The following is an 18,535-nucleotide window of genomic DNA, read 5'->3' on the forward strand; positions in this document are numbered from 1 at the left end:
GTCTTTTTTTAACAAATAATTAAAAACACGAAAGCATGCCCGACAGAATAGTATAAATATTTATATTTTTCAATAGTTTCACTCACTGTCGTTAGAGGGAAATAGAACGATTCTCTCTAATCTTTTTGTAGTTCAATAATTGGATGTGCTAATGATTGGTTAGTAGACAATGTCTCACAGGCCGGTCACTATGTACGCTATTTATTTAAAAATAAATGATGGAAAATATCAATTCTTGACTAATCTGTCAAGAGATGGAACATGTCATAGTGGCGGCGCACGACCTACGATGGGGAAGGTGCCTGTCAATAAAGCATTACCACGGAGAACGTGGCTCACTGGACGGGGAGCTTTTCGCTTTAGAAGGACCAAGAAATGAGAATAATGCGAAAAATGCCTAGAAATAGATTTTAGAATATTCCGGGAGCCTTAGAAAAATCGCAAATCGCCTCACGAATTGAATCCCACGTACTCCGTGGTAATGCCTTACCGACAGATACATTCACCATCGCGTAGTTCATGCGCCACCGCTACGAAATTGTACAGTGGAAGCCGCTCTATAAGCGTCAGAAATCTCTGAATGTGTCGGCTATACCCATGTTGGATTTTTAATTATTTATTTAAAAAAGAAAGATAAACTAACGAAACATTTTAATCTCAGTGCAAACGGGTGGAGACCCAGTACACAGGATAAAATCAGTTCTTTTTGGGAGAAGAAATGACCTGCGGACTATCTTCATACGAATATACTGCGCTGATCAAATACCTGTTTTTAATTTAGGTAACCTTTGCTTATAGGCAATATCATCAGTTGTTGATTCAAACTGCAAGTATTTTTGCACAATAACAAATAAATAACAATCCTGTTTTGTCATTGAATGGTGAGACCAATTAAATTTCTTCACAGGGTCCTCTACATATTGGCTTTTAATAGATGATACATTTTCAGGTGATGAGAGTATTGAGAGATTTGTTTACTGAAGACAATTATCATAAAAACTAATTGTGGATTATTTAAACCAATGACAGTCTGATCACAATGAATCGAACATCCTGTTTGGTGCTCCAGAAATTTGCTGCATTACCTTGGGGTTCGGTCTTTCGAAAATATGCGAGACGACCAACAATTAGACTTTTCTCCACCCAAGAAAATGCAGAACAGGAAATTTGTAACATAGGAACAATTGGTCATGTTGATCATGGAAAAACAACATTAACAGCGGCAATAACAAAAGTACTGTCTGAAGAATTTAATAATTGCAAATATGTGCCGTTTGATGAGATTGATAAAGCTCCAGAAGAGAAAGCCAGAGGCATTACGATAAATATTGCTCACGTTGGTTATTCAACGAAATTGAGAAGATATGCACATACAGACTGCCCAGGTCATGCTGATTTTATAAAAAACATGATTAGTGGAGCATCGCAAATGGATGGGGCAATTTTGGTGGTTGCGTCTGATGATGGAACCATGCCACAGACTCGTGAACATCTTTATCTAGCCAAACAATTGGGTGTTAATCACATTGTTGTGTTTATCAACAAGGTGAAGCATTTCAATCCTTAGAAAGTCTTAACATAAAAAACTCTCTGTACTGATCTATTTGTAGAATACATCTAAAATCAGTAGGGAAGTGGTAGAGTCAATTTAAGTGTTCAATGAAGATCTGCAGAAAAAGTCTTAACAAAAATTGCTTTCAGGCGGACCTGGTGGATGAGGAGTTACTAGATCTTGTGGAAATTGAAGTCAGAGAGCTGTTAAGCAATATAGGTTTTGATGGATGTACCACACCAGTCGTCAGGGGCTCAGCATTAGCAGCATTGAACAGTGAAAAGTCCCATTATGGTGTCGATTCAATCAAGAGGCTGATGGATGCTGTTGATAGTTATGTGGCTACTCCAGTCAGAGATTACAAATCACCTTTTCTGTTACCCATTGACAATATTTTCAGTGTGCCGGGAAGAGGATCAGTGGTTGTTGGAACTCTCAAAAGAGGAATCATGAAGAAAAATGATAGTGCTGATTTACTCGGCTTTGATAATGATACAAAAACAAGTATTTCAGATATTCAGGTAGACTCCGAATGCTTATGTCATTGCGTCTCCAAATTAATTTCTGCGCTCTTCAAGAACATCATTTTAGTAAATTTATTTATCCGAGATATTGTCTACACAGATTTTTAAGAAGAGCGTACCTCAAGCCGTAGCAGGAGAGAACATAGGAGTTTTATTGAGAGGCATTAAGTGCCAAAATGTCTGTCGGGGAATGATACTCTCTCAGAAAAATTCTCTCACCACCAGTAACCATTTTGAAGCACTGCTATATCTACTAGATGTATCTGAGGGTGGAAGACATCGACCGCTTCCGGTGAGCATTAATTCCCCTATCGAGTATATTGAATAATATCAAATATTATTTTTGCTATCATGTTCTAGGCCAACGGGCATTGCACCCCAATTTACAGTGGAACGTGGACAGTGCAGTGCAGATTTGACATGAAATTAGATGGCGAAACTAAGATGCTGATGCCAGGTGAACAATGTAAAACAAATTTGACTCTAGTGAAGAAAATGCCGATCATAGAGGGCCAGTCTTTCACGATTCGTGAAAATCGGAGTACAGTGGCCACTGGAATCATTACAAAAACACTGAAATCCCTTCACATTGATAAGAAAAAATTAAATCTTGTTGTTGTACCTGGTATGGAGCAAACGAATAAATAAAAATTTATAAAGTAATAGTTTTTTTCCTCCTGTTTCCAAGATCTTCAATTCTCTTTTCATTTTATTGACTCGGCTTTCGAATTATTTGATCGCATATACAATGATTGAAATACAATAAAATAACATTTTAACAAAATGAGGTAATACACCTTTATTAAAGATAAACGGGTATCATATCCACATCCTGTTTATCGTCACGACTATCGAGTTCTTCTTCGTTTAAATTTCACTTGTGAATCCAATCACGATTTACTTATGTTTATTTGAAAATGTTGCGATACTGCTGAGAATGCTTTTGACTAACAAACGTGTTTAACTGATAATCCCTGTTAACGTGGATACTGGAGCTGATGGACGATGTGCCCAGCATTGCATCTTTCCTCGGCTTTTCTTCCGTATAACAACTATCTATTAGACACAATTTTGAGTGAAACATGGTGGATTTACGCGTTGAACGAAGCGAGAAAATCGGTAACAATTTTCTTCAGCTTAGCGTCAGAAGCCTCGCTGATGACATTTTCCTTGGCAATGGTGGCGGTGAGATCTTTGTGGGATGCCCTGGAATTAAATCAAAATATTGGTAAAGTTTCTCCAATTATGGACTCATTTGTCGTTATTAAATTATATTTTAAATCACCTGATGTGTGCGAGGAATTCCTTTTCAAATGCGGTGATCTTTGTTGGGTCCATTTTGTCGAGGTATCCACGTACACCACAGTAGATGACAGCTACTTGTTCTTCAATAGCCATAGGTACTACAAGAAATATAGAAAATTAGTATAAGTTGGCTATGCCATTGACTTTTATCAATCTTTTTTTAATTTACAAAAAAATATTTCACCGGATGTCCACATTAACACCTTAATATGCAATAAATTACTTTTTTTCTCGGTGTAAAAGTGATTAAATGTAAAAATGTTATCCTTAATTAGCACTATCTTCTAAATAATTTCTTAAAAGAATTCAAATTTCCAAAGACAAAATGATTCAAAATCTTTATCCTCGAAAATCCATTTTCTTTAACGTTCAAAGTATTTAGTCCGTAAATTTTCCTCAGGGAAATTTCATTGATTATTACCGTATTGTCCTTGCTTGAGAAGTTCAGTAAGTCGGACACCACGGCTGAGAAGCTGTTGGGTAGCAGCATCCAAGTCAGATCCGAACTGTGCAAAGGCAGCGACCTCACGGTACTGGGCAAGCTCAAGTTTCATGGAACCAGCGACTTGCTTCATGGCTTTGGTTTGAGCGGCTGAGCCGACACGTGATACCGAAAGACCGACGTTGATGGCTGGACGAATACCTTTGTAGAAGAGCTCAGTCTCCAAGAAAATTTGTCCATCAGTAATGGAGATGACATTGGTGGGAATGTATGCTGACACATCACCGGCCTGAGTCTCAATGATGGGCAGAGCAGTGAGTGAGCCACCGCCAAGGGACTGATTCATTTTGGCAGCACGTTCGAGAAGACGCGAGTGAAGGTAGAAAACGTCACCAGGATAGGCCTCACGACCTGGTGGTCGTCGCAGTAGCAGCGACATTTGACGATAGGCAACAGCCTGTTTGGATAAATCGTCGTAGATGATGAGGGCGTGCTTGCCATTATCTCTGAAAAATTCACCCATGGCGCAGCCAGAGTATGGTGCCAAATACTGTAAGGGGGCAGCATCGGAGGCAGTGGCGGAGACAATAATTGTGTAGTTAATAGCACCGCTGTCTGTCAATCGCTTCACAATTTGAGCGACAGTAGATCTCTTCTGTCCAATGGCAACATAGATACAATAGAGCTTCTTTTTCTCCTCACCAGCATCGTTGAAACGCTTCTGATTGATGATTGTGTCGATGGCAAGAGCGGTTTTTCCAGTCTGCCTGTCACCAATGATCAACTCACGTTGACCTCGACCAATTGGTACCAACGAGTCCACGGCTTTGATACCGGTCTGCATGGGCTCCCTGACCGATTCTCTGAAAATGGAGAAAATCCTGTAAAACTCAATCGAGACTTTTCGTTGTTAAGAATATATCAGGACTTTGTCTATTTTAGTCCTCGTGAATGATACTCTAATGATGTATTTTAGGGAAATTGTCATTTGAATCCCATTTGAGTCTAAGGTCCCAGAGATTTTACGGTAGTTTAACTTAAACTTTGCAAATATAAATTTTGATATTGATATTAAACTCTTCAGAAATCTTTTCTCAGCTAAAAAAAAATTATAAAGCTAACTGGGGCTGGAATAGCCCTGGAAGTTGTAGATTGGCAGGTGGAGAGAGTTCCTTCATACCGTGGGATAATACCGGGGGCTTTGGTACCAATACGGAACCGCTGCTTAGCACCCAATGGCCCTTTTCCATCAATTGGATTTCCCAGAGCGTCAACAACACGCCCAAGAAGCTCGTCACCAACTGGCACATCAACGATAGCACCGGTACGCTTGACAATGTCACCCTCCATGATGTGTCTGTCATTACCGAACACGACAATACCAACATTGTCAGGCTCCAAATTCAAGGCCATACCCTTGAGACCGGAGCTGAACTCCACCATCTCGTCGGCTTGAATATTCTTCAGGCCATAAACACGGGCAATACCGTCACCAATGCTCAAGACACGGCCAGTTTCTTCGAGGTTGGCCTAATAAAAAAAGTAAGAAATAAAGACGAGGGCAGTGGCTCCTGACTCTGTCCCAGTAGCTGACTTCGTATGAATGTTTTGTCGTATCTTCATATAATTTTTTCTTCAATGGCTATAACCTTTCATACATCATTCAGAATAGAAGGAAATGTCAAAAAGTATTTTTTTTTGGTGCAAATCAGATTTAGGACAACTCATCGACGAATTCAGCTAATGGGTCTAGAGATCCAGGCAATGGATCATTCACTTCAATTTCAATGAATTTGCCAACTGATATTGAACATCAGATGAGGAGCGTTTACGTACCTTTGGAGCAGACCCCATGATACGTTCCTCCAGGATGGAAGATATTTCCGCAGATCTTCTGCTGCAGCTGACATGGTACTTGCGGGCAGCGAGTGCGCTTGCAGGCCAGTGTACCTGTAACAATTATTTCAGTCATCGAATCTTCATAGAATTCATACTCTCTATTACATAACTCGTGTCGAATTCTGTTTATGTAATAAAATGTCGAGCTACCTTGTTGCGAATAGTCACACGATTTAAGTAGAAAAATCATTTTCATGAATTTAATATTGAAATGAGGAGTGCCACCAGAAGAACATGACGAGAAATGTGATAAATGAGGAAGAGGTGACCGGTCACTCCGAAAAAAAATGTCGGCACCCATATCGAGGAACAGTACTATGGAAACGTCGTGAGAGAATTAATCAATGAATTTAGGTTCTTACCTGAACTGTGGCATTGGGTAATAATTTAGCCACAGATGCAGCCAGACGTAGCGACAATTGGGCCATGGTGTTGTGATTAATTTACTCGCCCGTATCACAGGTACTGCGGATTTTTCGTAAAAGACGAGGAAATAATTCGATGGAGTGCCACACGCAGTAGCTCAAGAACGACCCTTTTCGTCCCCACTCCTCTGAAAAAATTTACTCTCGCGCAATCAATCTATTTTATTCTGCGCAGGAAGTAGAGGTCACTCCAAAATTTGAATCGTCGTAACGTTGTAATGTGTTGATAAAGCAGCGAGTTAAGAAATAATTAAATAAATCACCTTGCTATAGTCACGATGGCTTTAATTATTTGTCAAGTTTTCATTAACATATTTTTTTTCTAGCCATTGGCAGTGATGTTTTAGTCTCAAAAGGTCAATTATTGATTTTCTGGGACATTCAGTAGTCGTCACATGGAGAAATTCAAGATATTGTTCTAATACCTCTGGATCTGACCAGTAAGAGACTCGAGATGATCACTGCTACAATAACTGACCAATGAGGAAGCTGGAGCAGAGCTGACAACAAATCTACTATCTGAACCTCGGGGTCTGATAATGTAGAGAGTAAAAAGCGGGATTGGAATTGGCCACATGTAAAATTACGGTAACGCAAGAGAGATGGTGCCACAGTTGATCGTTGGTAAAGAAAGTACACCTCTTATCGGTAGATAGCTGTCTCTAGTACTGCTGCTACCATGGAAGATGGTGACACTAGGGTAATTCTCTTTGAAGTTACCTCTCTTCCATCTCTGTTGCTCTACGCACAAGTTCGCGCGGGAAACTCCTGGTGAACCACCGCGAGAAACCAACAGTTGGCGTCTTAACCTGTGCTGTAGTCTAATCATTTATTCTCATTTTGGATGACATTTACTTTAATTAAGAGGTAACAGAATGTCGAGCCCTATGAGACCGCCTGCAACGCCTATGGTTGTAGATGAAGAACAAGTGCCAAGTAATGAGACTCAAAGAGTGCAGCCGAGGACTCCGTCATCGATTGCTTCACAGAGTACTACTCCCAGGAAGACACCCAGCAAGCAAGGTTAGATTTCTCCTTGTTTAAATAATTGTCAGGATAAAACCAAAACAATATACATTGATAATTGGGCTAATTATTTCCCTTGATAACTACTCCAACAGCCTCACAAAGAGCTGCAGGGAATTCCATTGTATCTACTCCTCAACGACGCCATGGAAGTCAACGTGCTGCTCAAGAAACCATCGCAGCTTCTTCAGAGGGTCCAGGATCGATCCCCGCCAGTTCCCCCAATCGAATTTTGCAGACAAGTCCTATGGCTGGGATGAGTGATGTTGAGTTGTCTTCACCACTCAATTATGGTACGCCAAGTTCATTGGGATCGATCAGGACTCCAAGAAGTGGAATTCGGGGGACTCCAGTCAGGCAGAGAGCTGACATCAGAACAGATAAGAGAATTCGACAAGTCAATGTCGCTGAACCAATTCCCGAGGAAGTTAATGGAGCGAAAACTTCCGAGAGCGAGTCTGCAGGTCCCCAGCTTGTGATCTGGGGAACCAATGTGGTGGTCAATCGATGTAAGCAACAGTTCAAGCATTTTGTTCAACGGTTTATTGATCCCGATCCCGAAAATGATGAATTGACCGATGATTTGAACAGAAGTGAGCCTCTGTATCTCCAAAAACTTCAAGAAATCCATACACTCGAGGAGCCCTACCTCAATATCAATTGCGCTCATCTAGAGAGCTTTGATGAACAATTTTACCAGCAACTCATCTGCTATCCTCAGGAAGTTATTCCCACAATGGATATGGCAGTGAATGAAATGTTTTTTGAAAAATTTCCTGCCGCAGTGCTGGAGCATCAGATACAAGTAAGACCCTTCAACGTAGCAAAAACAAAAAATATGAGGATGCTAAATCCAGAGGATATTGATCAACTGATAACCATCAGTGGAATGGTCATAAGAACATCGAATGTAATACCAGAAATGAGGGAGGCCTTCTTTAGATGCATTGTCTGCTCGTTTTCGACAATGGTAGAGGTGGATCGAGGTAGAATAGCTGAGCCAACTGTCTGCACACATTGCAATAATAATTATTGCTTTAGTCTCGTTCACAATCGCAGTCATTTTTCGGATAAACAAATGATCAAGCTCCAGGAATCTCCGGATGATATGGCTGCTGGACAGACCCCCCATACTGTAGTTTGTTTTGCGCACAATGATCTAGTTGATGCTGTATCACCTGGTGATCGCGTTGCTGTCACTGGAATTTATCGAGCCATACCCATTCAACTTAATCCCAGAATGTCCAATGTTCGCGCTGTTTATAAGACACATATTGATGTCGTTCACTTCAGGAAACAAGATGCACATAGACTGTACGAGCAGGAAGAAGGTAAAGATCACATCTTTCCGGAGGAGAGGTTGAAACTTTTAAAAGAACTATCAATGAAAGAAGATGTATATGAGCGCCTTGCTCGTTGCATTGCACCAAGTATCTACGAAAATCAGGATATAAAAAAAGGAATATTGCTTCAGTTGCTTGGTGGCACGAAGAAAACACATGTGACATCAGGAAGAGCTAATTTCCGTGCTGAGTTGAATATTTTACTCTGTGGAGATCCTGGTACCAGTAAATCGCAGTTGCTGCAGTTTGTTTTCAATTTAGTTCCACGATCTCAGTACAGCAGTGGGAAAGGTAATTTTTTTTTGTTGTAGTCTTCAATCAGTTTTACAACTGTGTTGGAAATCCAATGGAGAAGGTTTCGGTTTGAGCAATGAATAAATATAAATGTTCAGGGAATTTCTATTAACAAGTCAAATTTGTATTTCCAGGATCCAGTGCTGTCGGTTTAACTGCTTATGTTACAAAAGATCCGGAAACGCGTCAGCTTGTACTGCAAACGGGAGCCTTAGTCCTTGCTGATAATGGTATTTGCTGCATTGATGAATTTGATAAGATGAATGACAGCACTCGCTCTGTGCTACACGAAGTCATGGAACAACAGACGCTTAGTATTGCCAAAGCCGGTATCATCTGTCAATTGAATGCTCGTACGAGTATTTTGGCTGCTGCCAATCCTGACGAGTCCCAGTGGAATAAAAATAAAACTGTGAGTATGACTTCTTCTGCTCGGGGTCGCATACTGTTCCTCATTCCATTAGACATTACTTTCGAGCTAGAAAGTAAACCCCTGACAAGCATTAGACAATTTCTTCCGGAACCATCAATACTAAAAATCCTCATAACGTTGGTACGTTTCAACAGGTGGTTGAGAATGTAAAGCTGCCGCATACGTTGATGTCTCGTTTCGATTTAATATTCTTGATGTTGGATCCTCAAAGTGAGCAGTTTGATAGAAAATTAGCGAGACACTTGGTGTCTCTGTACCTCACCGATGAAGAAGAGCCGGAGGATGATATTTTTGATTTGGGAATTCTGCGAGATTATATCGCATATGCCAAGGAACATATTCATCCTACTTTGAGTGAAGAAGCTCAGCAGCGTTTGGTGCAGGCATATGTAGACATGAGAAGAGTTGGAAGTGGTAGAGGTCAAATCACGGCTTATCCAAGACAATTGGAATCGCTTATTCGTTTATCAGAGGCTCATGCTAAAGTCCGCTTCAGCCAGGTTGTGGAAATTACGGATGTGGAAGAAGCGTGGAGGTTTGTACAATTTTTTCACCAGACTGAAGGGTAGCCTTGTATTCCGTATTATTTATTTATTATTCCATATTTGTTTTGATTATGTATTGATTTTGTTTATTAGAAAGGAGTTAATAAGCGCTTTTGATAATGAGGCCTTAAGGGTAGTCTCGAAAGAGATAAGCTGATTGTTTTCATTGAGCTGTACTTTATTTTCAAATTGAATCTATTGATTCAAAGTAAAAATTCTCGTATTTTATAACTACAATTGATTCATCGTTTCAGGCTGCATCGTGAGGCACTGAAACAATCAGCCGTTGATCCATTAAGTGGAAAAATCGATGTCAGTATTCTGACAACGGGTATTTCAGCAGCTGCGAGAAAACGACGCAACGAAGTGACAGAAGCACTCAGGAAATTAATCGAATCTAAGGGGAAAGTTGCTTCGCTCAATTATCAAAAGGTTTTGAGCGAATTGAAGGAAAACATGGAAATAGTACGTAAACTGATTTTTATTCCACGTCACAAGATGGATGGAATCTATTTTGCAGTGAATTTAAAAATTGGCATAAGTTGGCTCAAGTTCTCGTCTAATTCTCACAGTGGAATGTTGCCCTGGAATTCCAAGGAATACTCCAAGAATTAAACAAATAGTTGAGCGACACAACTTTGTTGACAAATTCGCTGCAGATTCATTCATTCATTTATTTTGTTTAGGTATCGTATAATAATTGAAATTTTGTTTTGTTCAATGATTTAGCTGGTGACGCGAGATATGTTTGAGGATTCCCTGAAAGAACTTCAGGATAGCGGCCTTGTTATGGTTGTTGGAAGGAACACTATTCGCATCTGCTAATTACATTGCCAGTTAGTTCGATTGGGGAACTTGACTGCAGAATATTTTATAACATTTCATTTTATTGTCTCATCTGAAAAGTTGTTGAACTGCATCCGATGGATGCTTCATTTTTAGCCTTAGTGTTATATTCTTCTACATTTGTACTGAATAATTGTCGTCTTATTCGCCAATAAACATTTTTTTGATTCTTTTACATTATTAGTTTTGGGGCAGTTTTCTATTATTGGCTATTAGTGGCAGTATTAGTTGGTAGGGGATGTTTTTTAAAATTGTTTTTGGCTTCAAATGTATAGACTGAGTTTTGTCATACAGAAAAGGGACTTCTGTCCAATTTTTTCCAGCCGCAACCACTGCCAGTTCCGGATGCCGATTCGAGTTTTTCAAAGAATTACGAGCATTAGGTAAGAGGAAAATGCACAAGGAACAACATCAATTGTGAACAAACATTTCGATGTTTACGCGTATCACATGAAATTTCGTGCGACCGTTTGGTTTACCAGATTATTTATCGCCCCAGCTCGGGCGTCAGTGAACGATTAACATGTCTCTACGTGACGTCAATAGATCTCATAAAATCTCAGGACACAACACTTTATTTCACAGATTCCCACTTACAGGAAACAGTAAAAGCAACGGACCAGTTTTCAGTAGAACACTGCAGCAGTCGGAGTAATAAAAACTTCATTATGGTGAGCATCACAATCAATATATGCGTCCGTTAATCAAAAAGACCGGGATTGATTGTACAGTAGACTTTCGTTACAATGGCAGTTATGGGGGGACAGGCAACCCGGAGATTCGAAGGAGGCGACTGTATTTTGCTGTTTATTTTCAATGAATCAATTTTCTTCGTCAAACAAATTTTTTCTCGAAAAATTTCACGATTCTCATAACATATCCTGGCAACAAATTCACGGATTTGCACTTTCAGCGCGCTACATACATTATTAATATTCATTCTACTATTAAATGATCGTAAAATCCTTGTCTTAGTTGTTAACTTGATGTTAATCCTCTTTGAAAATTTTTTTATTGGCAACCTTGCTGATGTTTTCCTTATTTTGATTCATGTTTTTCCTTGCTTCAACCTCTTCTCATGGTAATCTAGAAGGAGTGGATTTCCTGATTGAAAATTCATCTCTAGAATATGAATGTTCAAGTCGCCATGGGCTCGTTGTAACGCCATATCCGTTAGAAGTTTCTCCCGGTTAGTGTCGAAATACTCTGCTTTGTCATAACGGTTGTAAGCAGCAATTCACGGAGGTGTAGCATCCGCAAAATACTGTCTCACAACTGGAATGGCAAAACAAATATGAGAGCACTACAAATGTAACGGGAGTCTTTTGTATATTTACTTTTCGACGTATTAATGGTTGTCCCATCGAAAAAATATTTCACTTCAATCCCTACTGGCTAGTTATGCACAAACTACAATTGATTTTTCGTTCGATCATGTAAAATTATGAGTTAGAGAAGAGGAAGTACTAAAACTATAGATTGAGAAAAAAATATAATCTGATATCGTCAGACGGCACCAAATGTTTTAGTTCTATTATTATATATTACTCTATATTATGGTTGATTCTAGCCCTCAACAATCATGATCATCAGCCTTCTGGCGATTTTATTGGGACATTACTCCCAAACAAATGCAGTACCGATTCCAGAGGAATCTCCCATCACCATCGATTTCCGGATCAAGCCTCTCGGGATGATTCTATTTGCAGGAGAGTTCAGGCAATCCAACGATATCTCAAATAATCTGGGTGAAGAAAATGAAGGTCATCTCCATCGACGCTCTTACAGATCGGTACTTGACCAGGAATTGCGACAGAAGCCAGAAGATGATATGGAGACAGCAGCAGGAACGAATTTACTTCGTCCGTTATTCGTTTATCGTCAACAAATGGCTTATCGTGAACGCAATAACAGAAAAGATGGACGTCGTGCTGCACCAGCTTACTAATGCTACTTATCTTTAAGTTCCAAAACTGTAAGACTGAGGTAGGATGTTGGGAATACCAAAGGTTGATTGAGAACGTTTGTATATTAGGAATTACATATATCAGGTATTTTAGGGGTTGACCATAATCCGCACCTGGATTAGGTATAATTAACTCTGTTACATTAGTACTAGTTAAGTATTCATCTCTGAAACAGTTGATTTTATGTATCACTGTGTAAGTCAAGAACTGGACGAGTGGAGGACAGCCAGGGAAACTACAATGGGACTGACGACTTCGTTCCGTTGGGTTCCAGAGGAGGGACATACGGATGTCCATGTGAATTATGCGAAGTGGGGGGTCGCTGTGAAGGGAACGGACTCGTCAGTTAGCCCACTGGTGTCCAGACTGCATCCTCCAGGATGAAAGAGTAGAATATGGAATAATCAATACATATAATTCTTTTTATTGAGGATTTGTAATTTTATGTAGACAATATAATATAGAAAATTAGGGTGAAATGTCGTTCAATCAGGTGGAAAACCAATTTTGGACCCTCAATAGGTATAAGTTTTACGCAAAATTGTTCATGATTTAACTGTAAATTCAATTGCAATGTCACAATCATGCGACGCACTAGTACCTCAGCAGATGCTGTACTACATCATATTGTTATATACTATATTATACTGTTGTGCTATACTTTATTAAATGGTATAACATTGTACTATGGTATATTTATTTACAACGGAGCACGAAGAAAAGGAAAAAAATAATGGAAAATTGATGAAAATCTCAAGGTTAACTCCGGGATAAGGCGCCCAAAATAATATGAAGCATAACAACGAAAATTTGATGATCATTGGCTGTACTTATCGGACTCAGCTTGTAGATTAGGGTTCAAGGTCCTCCTTGACTCCACGTCCGCTGTGCATTTGGTCCATCTGGTCTATGACTATTTGTACTCAATGGAAGGAAAATGAAATAACTTTAATATGCTTAAGTCAGAAATATTTCTGTATTTGAATAACAATCGTCGTGCGAACCCAGTAATCCTGACGTACACTTTAAATAAATTCAGGAAAAATAATATAACTTATAACTGCACATAAGTACATTAACGTATCACAAATGGATTTCAATTTTTCTTCGTCAAAACAGTATGAACGAATTATTTTCCTGGGAATATGGGATAGATTTTAAATTTCTGCGGTCGTTCAGCAGGAAGATTTGTCTGGCCGTTGTATCGACGACGACGAGTATCCCAATTACGCTGATAAGGTTGATACAACCACTTCGAATCAACAGCACTTAAATCTCGACGTGACAGCCTAGCCAGAACAACATTTGGGTCTAGAAGGACGTCATCGCTCAGTAAATCGACCGGAAGTTTGGCCTCTTCATTTGGTGGTTTTATTGTCACTGTTGTTGAATTAATTGGATCTTCAGTTTCGATATTTTGTGAATCCGATGAATCCGTTCCATTCGTTGATTCATTCGATTCTGACGATATAACTTCTGATTTAGACACTCCAGAGACACACAGAAGAAGCAACAGATACTTCCACATATTTTATCAATTTTTTTATTAACTGCGTAATTGATTTATGAATAACGACCTCTCTAAATTGCTAGGATCTTCTAACTGAGCAACTTATTACGATGCGAGTCTCAGTTACACTTGAGTCGAAGGAACTTTGTACCTCCTCTCTTATATCTTCACGTGTTTCCACAAACTCCCAGTGTTAATTACCAGCTAAGTGGTCTCGAAAAACGGAGATTTTCTTATAAGATCGTTCTCCACTACTGATTTTCCATTTATTTCAATTGAATTATAAGTGTGTCCAAGGAATAATAATGTACGCGTCTCGGAATAGTAATTAACATTTCACTAATAAATGTCTCATCATCACTGGGGCCTGCATTCCACGTGGGATAGATATATGTTATGTCCTCCGTGGAGAATACCATGAGCAGTGACGATTTCATTAGCGAAATTATGATGATATTAGCAGATAACTTATAATTGTTATCGATCCTTGCTAACCTTTCGGGGAATTCGCGGTCGCAGAACTATAAAAGTCAAGAAGCCGGAACTTGGATATTTGTGTGTGAAGGGCTGTGTTGCAGTGAACAGTGCATCCGTGATTGATTTGAATTCCTACTAAAAGTGATCAACATGTCAACATTCAAGGTATGTATGCGCTGTGGCTTTGATAGCTTGATTGCTCGTTTCCGGTTTCACAATGTTACCTTCATATTGTCTAGTATTCACACTATTTTTTCACATGTTTATTTTCGCTGAGAATATTCACGTTTCTTTCGCAATTTCGCGTACATCACACTTGGGATTAAATCATGTTCAAGCATCAGAAGGGTAAATTAAATTGCGTAAAAAATGCTAGATTTTTAAAATGGTATAACATATTTTGCAAAGAATGTTTTTTCAGATAGTTATTCATCAATAACCAATGGATGATTGATGTTCATTTAAAAAAGTAGACAAGCATTTCCATGAAGAAAAAATGACGAATGCACTTGGATATCTTTGAGTTTACTGAATCTGGAAGATCGTAAACGGAAAATTATTTTTATTTCTGTTTCAGGGAAACCGTGACGTCATTATCATTCTTGGGTTCATTTTCTACCTTTTCACGTCGATCTCCAGTGCACCTACAACTGTTCCATCGACAGTAACGGATGACTCATCTTCTCAGGAGTCGCAAGAAACGGTATGTTACATATTGCTTGATTACGCTTCTACCATTACATAAAATAGCGTCAGGAACAAATTGGCGACTGAGCAGAGCGTTCTTTTTTAATGAAATCCACACAGAATAAAAAATATTGTTCGATTGTCATGGGACACGAGTTTCAGAATATTTCTGGTTGATTTGGTTGTGTTCAGTTCATTTACCTTGATGGTCGAAAAGTATTCTTCCGTTGGACAGCTTCTCAACCCTTTCCTCGCTCCAGGCCTCAATGTTGTGTCATCGTTGGCAGGTTGTCTAGACCCTTGAACATTGAGAATTTTTTCCGATTGTTGTGAAGCTTTACAGCACATAAATTAGATAATTTGATATGTGGCGCTTATAGCGTAATCATCAAAGTATTAATAATCACCTTGATCTTGGTGTGACAAAACAATAACATTTCTCTAGGATTCATCACGTTCTGCCCGAGATTTGAATGCAGAAATGACCGTCCCTGCTCCGACGACGTCAAGTATTGTCCTGAAGCCTAATGTCACAGGTGCCCTTGACGTTGGTCAAGGGCTTTTGGTTCCTCTTGTCCCCGTTGTCGACGGAAAAGCAGACAGTCAAACAACGCAAGTCACTCCACTGGTGGCAAATCTTCTACCAGTTGCACTAGAATCAGTGCCAGAAGCACCAGACGAGCCTAAGCCGGAGGTAAATTGATGGCAAAAAAATGTGGAAAACAACAATGTAATTATTATCGCATTCTGTAATAGAGGTGTGAAAATTTTGTTGTACTTATCTCCATATATTAGTTAATTTTTTCTATTAAAATGTATAGATACGCCGATCCCTGGAGGACATGGATGTTGCTGAAGACATTGTCTTCAGACCATTATTCAGATATCGTCAAGAGGCACGAGAAAAATACGCTAGAAATAGATATTACCGACCTTACATATATGCATACCGGAATAATCCCAGAAACGATTATGACATGTAAATTTGGAGTTTTGTCATAAAAATTTTTCATTCGATAATCTACGACAAATATATTTATTTATCCTTGTCTCAGATGAACCTATGATGTTAGTAAATTACTCTAATTCTGTAGTTTCTTCCCTCCTTCTCGATTAATGACATTTTGTTTCTCAACATCAGACTCCGTGAAAAATAGACAAATATCTGGATGAGAAAATCGTGGCTGTTCACTCTTTACCTCAAGAAAATAAAGCGGCTTTAAAGTACAAAGAACGGAAAAAAAAAACAAAATTGAGATGGCTAAGGAATGATGTGCCAATTAGGACCCGTTATGTCCCTCTACTCCGCCAGACACCGGAGAAAACCTACCAGAAATTATTATTAACAGGCATAAATTCATAAGTGCATTAATTACCATTTTTAGTCAATACTTCAGTTTGCCATTACAATCTCTTGACAAAGACTATACGGGAAATTGGTAACGTTGAAGCGTCTCCATGATCTCTGCTTTAGTGAGCCTGCGGGTAACTGGTTACCAGCGGCCGCCAACTCTTCATTACCTCCCGCTAGAAATAGTTCTATTTGAGGGCGGCGTGAGGCAGGAGTGGTACGATTCTACTGGCTTGAGCCGCGTCCAACGCGTCATTCGTTCAAAACAATTCACCAAAGAGGATAGACCAAAGTAGAGGCTCAGTTCTGGGGGTTTGACTGACGCCAGTTTCTCCACATTACCGACATGATTTCACCCCCGAAGAGACGGGGCGCCACGAATCCTACTGGGGTATCAGCATATCGGCCAAGCCGGTAACGCCTCAGTAGCAGTCCCGCTGCCACGGGGACAAGTCGAGAGTGGAGATATAGGTTTCTGCGCCTTTGAAATGTTTCTTTATGATTTTTCAGCCATAATATGTCGTTTTTAGGTTTACAAAAATTAATTTAAAAGATCTATTTTTCCCGGTCAGGAGAGAAATATTTTCACCTGGCCAGTTAGTTAAGCATGTACCAAGAGCTAAATACAATATTTTAATTGCTATATTGGCGCACAGCGAGCGTCCTCAAATCGCATGCTGTGGACTCGAGTTCGATCCTACCACGAATCCAATGGCGCCAGCCAAATTGTCCTAGCTATGATATTTCCAAAGATATGGGCGAAAAACGGTATGAGCCCAAATCCGGGCCCATTTCGCTCTAGGAGGCCCAGGAGCCGAGAAAAACGCGAAAAACTAGAAAAATCGACTTTAGAAAATTTCCGGACCCCTAGAAAAATCGGAAATCGTCTCACGAATCCAATGGCGCCAGCCAAATTGTCCTAGCTATGATATTTCCAAAGATATGGGCGAAAAACGGTATGAGCCCAAATCCGGGCCCATTTCGCTCTAGGAGGCCCAGGAGCCGAGAAAAACGCGAAAAACTAGAAAAATCGACTTTAGAAAATTCCCGGACCCCTAGAAAAATCGGAAATCGTCTCACGAATCCAATGGTGCCAGCCAAATTGTCCTAGCTATGATATTTCCAAAGATATGGGCGAAAAACGGTATGAGCCCAAATCCGGGCCCATTTCGCTCTAGGAGGCCCAGGAGCCGAGAAAAACGCGAAAAACTAGAAAAATCGACTTTAGAAAATTCCCGGACCCCTAGAAAAATCGGAAATCGTCTCACGAATCCAATGGCGCCAGCCAAATTGTCCTAGCTATGATATTTCCAAAGATATGGGCGAAAAACGGTATGAGCCCAAATCCGGGCCCATTTCGCTCTAGGAGGCCCAGGAGCCGAGAAAAACGCGAAAAACTAGAAAAATCGACTTTAGAAAATTCCCGGACCCCTAGAAAAATCGGAAATCGTCTCACGAATCCAATGGTGCCAGCCAAATTGTCCTAGCTATGATATTTCCAAAGATATGGGCGAAAAACGGTATGAGCCCAAATGCGGGCCCATTTCGCTCTAGGAGGCCCCGGAGCCGAGAAAAACGCGAAAAACTAGAAAAATCGACTTGAGAAAATTCCCGGACCCCTAGAAAAATCGGAAATCGTCTCACGAATCCAATGGCGCCAGCCAAATTGTCCTAGCTATGATATTTCCAAAGATATGGGCGAAAAACGGTATGAGCCCAAATCCGGGCCCATTTCGCTCTAGGAGGCCCAGGAGCCGAGAAAAACGCGAAAAACTAGAAAAATCGACTTTAGAAAATTCCCGGACCCCTAGAAAAATCGGAAATCGTCTCACGAATCCAATGGTGCCAGCCAAATTGTCCTAGCTATGATATTTCCAAAGATATGGGCGAAAAACGGTATGAGCCCAAA

At 39.9% G+C, this 18,535-nt stretch overlaps 4 protein-coding genes and 1 long non-coding RNA gene across 8 annotated transcripts; 3 read left to right on the plus strand and 2 right to left on the minus strand.

Moving 5' to 3' along the window:
* Window positions 1-490: 490 nt before the first annotated feature.
* On the plus strand, window positions 491-2,739 carry LOC135163363 (elongation factor Tu-like). Of its 4 annotated transcripts, none has more exons than XM_064122773.1 (5): window positions 491-781; window positions 1,030-1,546; window positions 1,702-2,073; window positions 2,177-2,368; window positions 2,437-2,739. In XM_064122773.1, the coding sequence occupies exons 2-5, from the start codon at window positions 1,040-1,042 to the stop codon at window positions 2,722-2,724; spliced, it is 1,359 nt and encodes a 452-aa protein (XP_063978843.1). In that variant the 5' UTR covers window positions 491-781; window positions 1,030-1,039; the 3' UTR covers window positions 2,725-2,739. The 4 variants fall into 4 exon arrangements, with proteins under 4 accessions (XP_063978843.1, XP_063978835.1, XP_063978825.1 ...); XM_064122765.1 differs by having other exon boundaries at window positions 499-881; window positions 935-1,546; XM_064122755.1 differs by having other exon boundaries at window positions 501-881; window positions 950-1,546.
* On the minus strand, window positions 2,740-6,268 carry LOC135163344 (ATP synthase subunit alpha, mitochondrial). The gene is made up of 6 exons (XM_064122719.1): window positions 6,085-6,268; window positions 5,660-5,773; window positions 5,004-5,353; window positions 3,803-4,686; window positions 3,362-3,479; window positions 2,740-3,282 (listed from the first exon to the last, which is right to left on the minus strand). The coding sequence occupies exons 1-6, from the start codon at window positions 6,148-6,150 to the stop codon at window positions 3,168-3,170; spliced, it is 1,647 nt and encodes a 548-aa protein (XP_063978789.1). The 5' UTR covers window positions 6,151-6,268; the 3' UTR covers window positions 2,740-3,167.
* A 611-nt stretch (window positions 6,269-6,879) lies between these two features.
* Window positions 6,880-10,809, plus strand: LOC135163316 (DNA replication licensing factor MCM4). Its single transcript, XM_064122663.1, has 6 exons — window positions 6,880-7,170; window positions 7,269-8,807; window positions 8,945-9,222; window positions 9,378-9,778; window positions 10,043-10,253; window positions 10,518-10,809. The coding sequence occupies exons 1-6, from the start codon at window positions 7,023-7,025 to the stop codon at window positions 10,611-10,613; spliced, it is 2,673 nt and encodes an 890-aa protein (XP_063978733.1). The 5' UTR covers window positions 6,880-7,022; the 3' UTR covers window positions 10,614-10,809.
* Window positions 10,810-13,558: 2,749 nt separating this feature from the next.
* On the minus strand, window positions 13,559-15,822 carry LOC135163458 (uncharacterized). The gene is made up of 2 exons (XR_010299121.1): window positions 15,683-15,822; window positions 13,559-15,574 (listed from the first exon to the last, which is right to left on the minus strand). It is a non-coding gene; the product is annotated as an uncharacterized LOC135163458 (long non-coding RNA).
* Window positions 14,251-16,295, plus strand: LOC135163404 (uncharacterized). The gene is made up of 4 exons (XM_064122807.1): window positions 14,251-14,753; window positions 15,166-15,291; window positions 15,721-15,969; window positions 16,097-16,295. Exons 1-4 carry the CDS (start codon window positions 14,739-14,741, stop codon window positions 16,256-16,258), a joined length of 552 nt encoding a protein of 183 aa, XP_063978877.1. The 5' UTR covers window positions 14,251-14,738; the 3' UTR covers window positions 16,259-16,295.
* The last annotated feature ends 2,240 nt before the right edge of the window (window positions 16,296-18,535 follow it).

Source organism: Diachasmimorpha longicaudata, chromosome 1 (assembly GCF_034640455.1).
Source record: "Diachasmimorpha longicaudata isolate KC_UGA_2023 chromosome 1, iyDiaLong2, whole genome shotgun sequence".
Classification (NCBI taxonomy): domain Eukaryota; kingdom Metazoa; phylum Arthropoda; class Insecta; order Hymenoptera; family Braconidae; genus Diachasmimorpha; species Diachasmimorpha longicaudata.

Coding starts and splice junctions, on each gene's coding strand:
- LOC135163404 (XM_064122807.1), top strand. Junction 15,292..15,720: donor CTCAGGAGTCGCAAGAAACG/GTATGTTACATA, acceptor ACATTTCTCTAG/GATTCATCACGTTCTGCCCG. Junction 15,970..16,096: donor CAGACGAGCCTAAGCCGGAG/GTAAATTGATGG, acceptor TAAAATGTATAG/ATACGCCGATCCCTGGAGGA.
- LOC135163344 (XM_064122719.1), bottom strand. CDS start 6,150: ATGGCCCAATTGTCGCTACGTCTGGCTGCATCTGTGGCTAAATTATTA. Junction 4,687..5,003: donor GCCCCCGGTATTATCCCACG/GTATGAAGGAAC, acceptor CTCCATTTTCAG/AGAATCGGTCAGGGAGCCCA. Junction 3,283..3,361: donor GAATTCCTCGCACACATCAG/GTGATTTAAAAT, acceptor ATTTAATTCCAG/GGCATCCCACAAAGATCTCA.
- LOC135163316 (XM_064122663.1), top strand. CDS start 7,023: ATGTCGAGCCCTATGAGACCGCCTGCAACGCCTATGGTTGTAGATGAA. Junction 9,223..9,377: donor AGTGGAATAAAAATAAAACT/GTGAGTATGACT, acceptor ACGTTTCAACAG/GTGGTTGAGAATGTAAAGCT. Junction 10,254..10,517: donor TGAAGGAAAACATGGAAATA/GTACGTAAACTG, acceptor TCAATGATTTAG/CTGGTGACGCGAGATATGTT.
- LOC135163363 (XM_064122773.1), top strand. CDS start 1,040: ATGAATCGAACATCCTGTTTGGTGCTCCAGAAATTTGCTGCATTACCT. Junction 2,074..2,176: donor CAAGTATTTCAGATATTCAG/GTAGACTCCGAA, acceptor TTGTCTACACAG/ATTTTTAAGAAGAGCGTACC. Junction 2,369..2,436: donor GAAGACATCGACCGCTTCCG/GTGAGCATTAAT, acceptor ATCATGTTCTAG/GCCAACGGGCATTGCACCCC.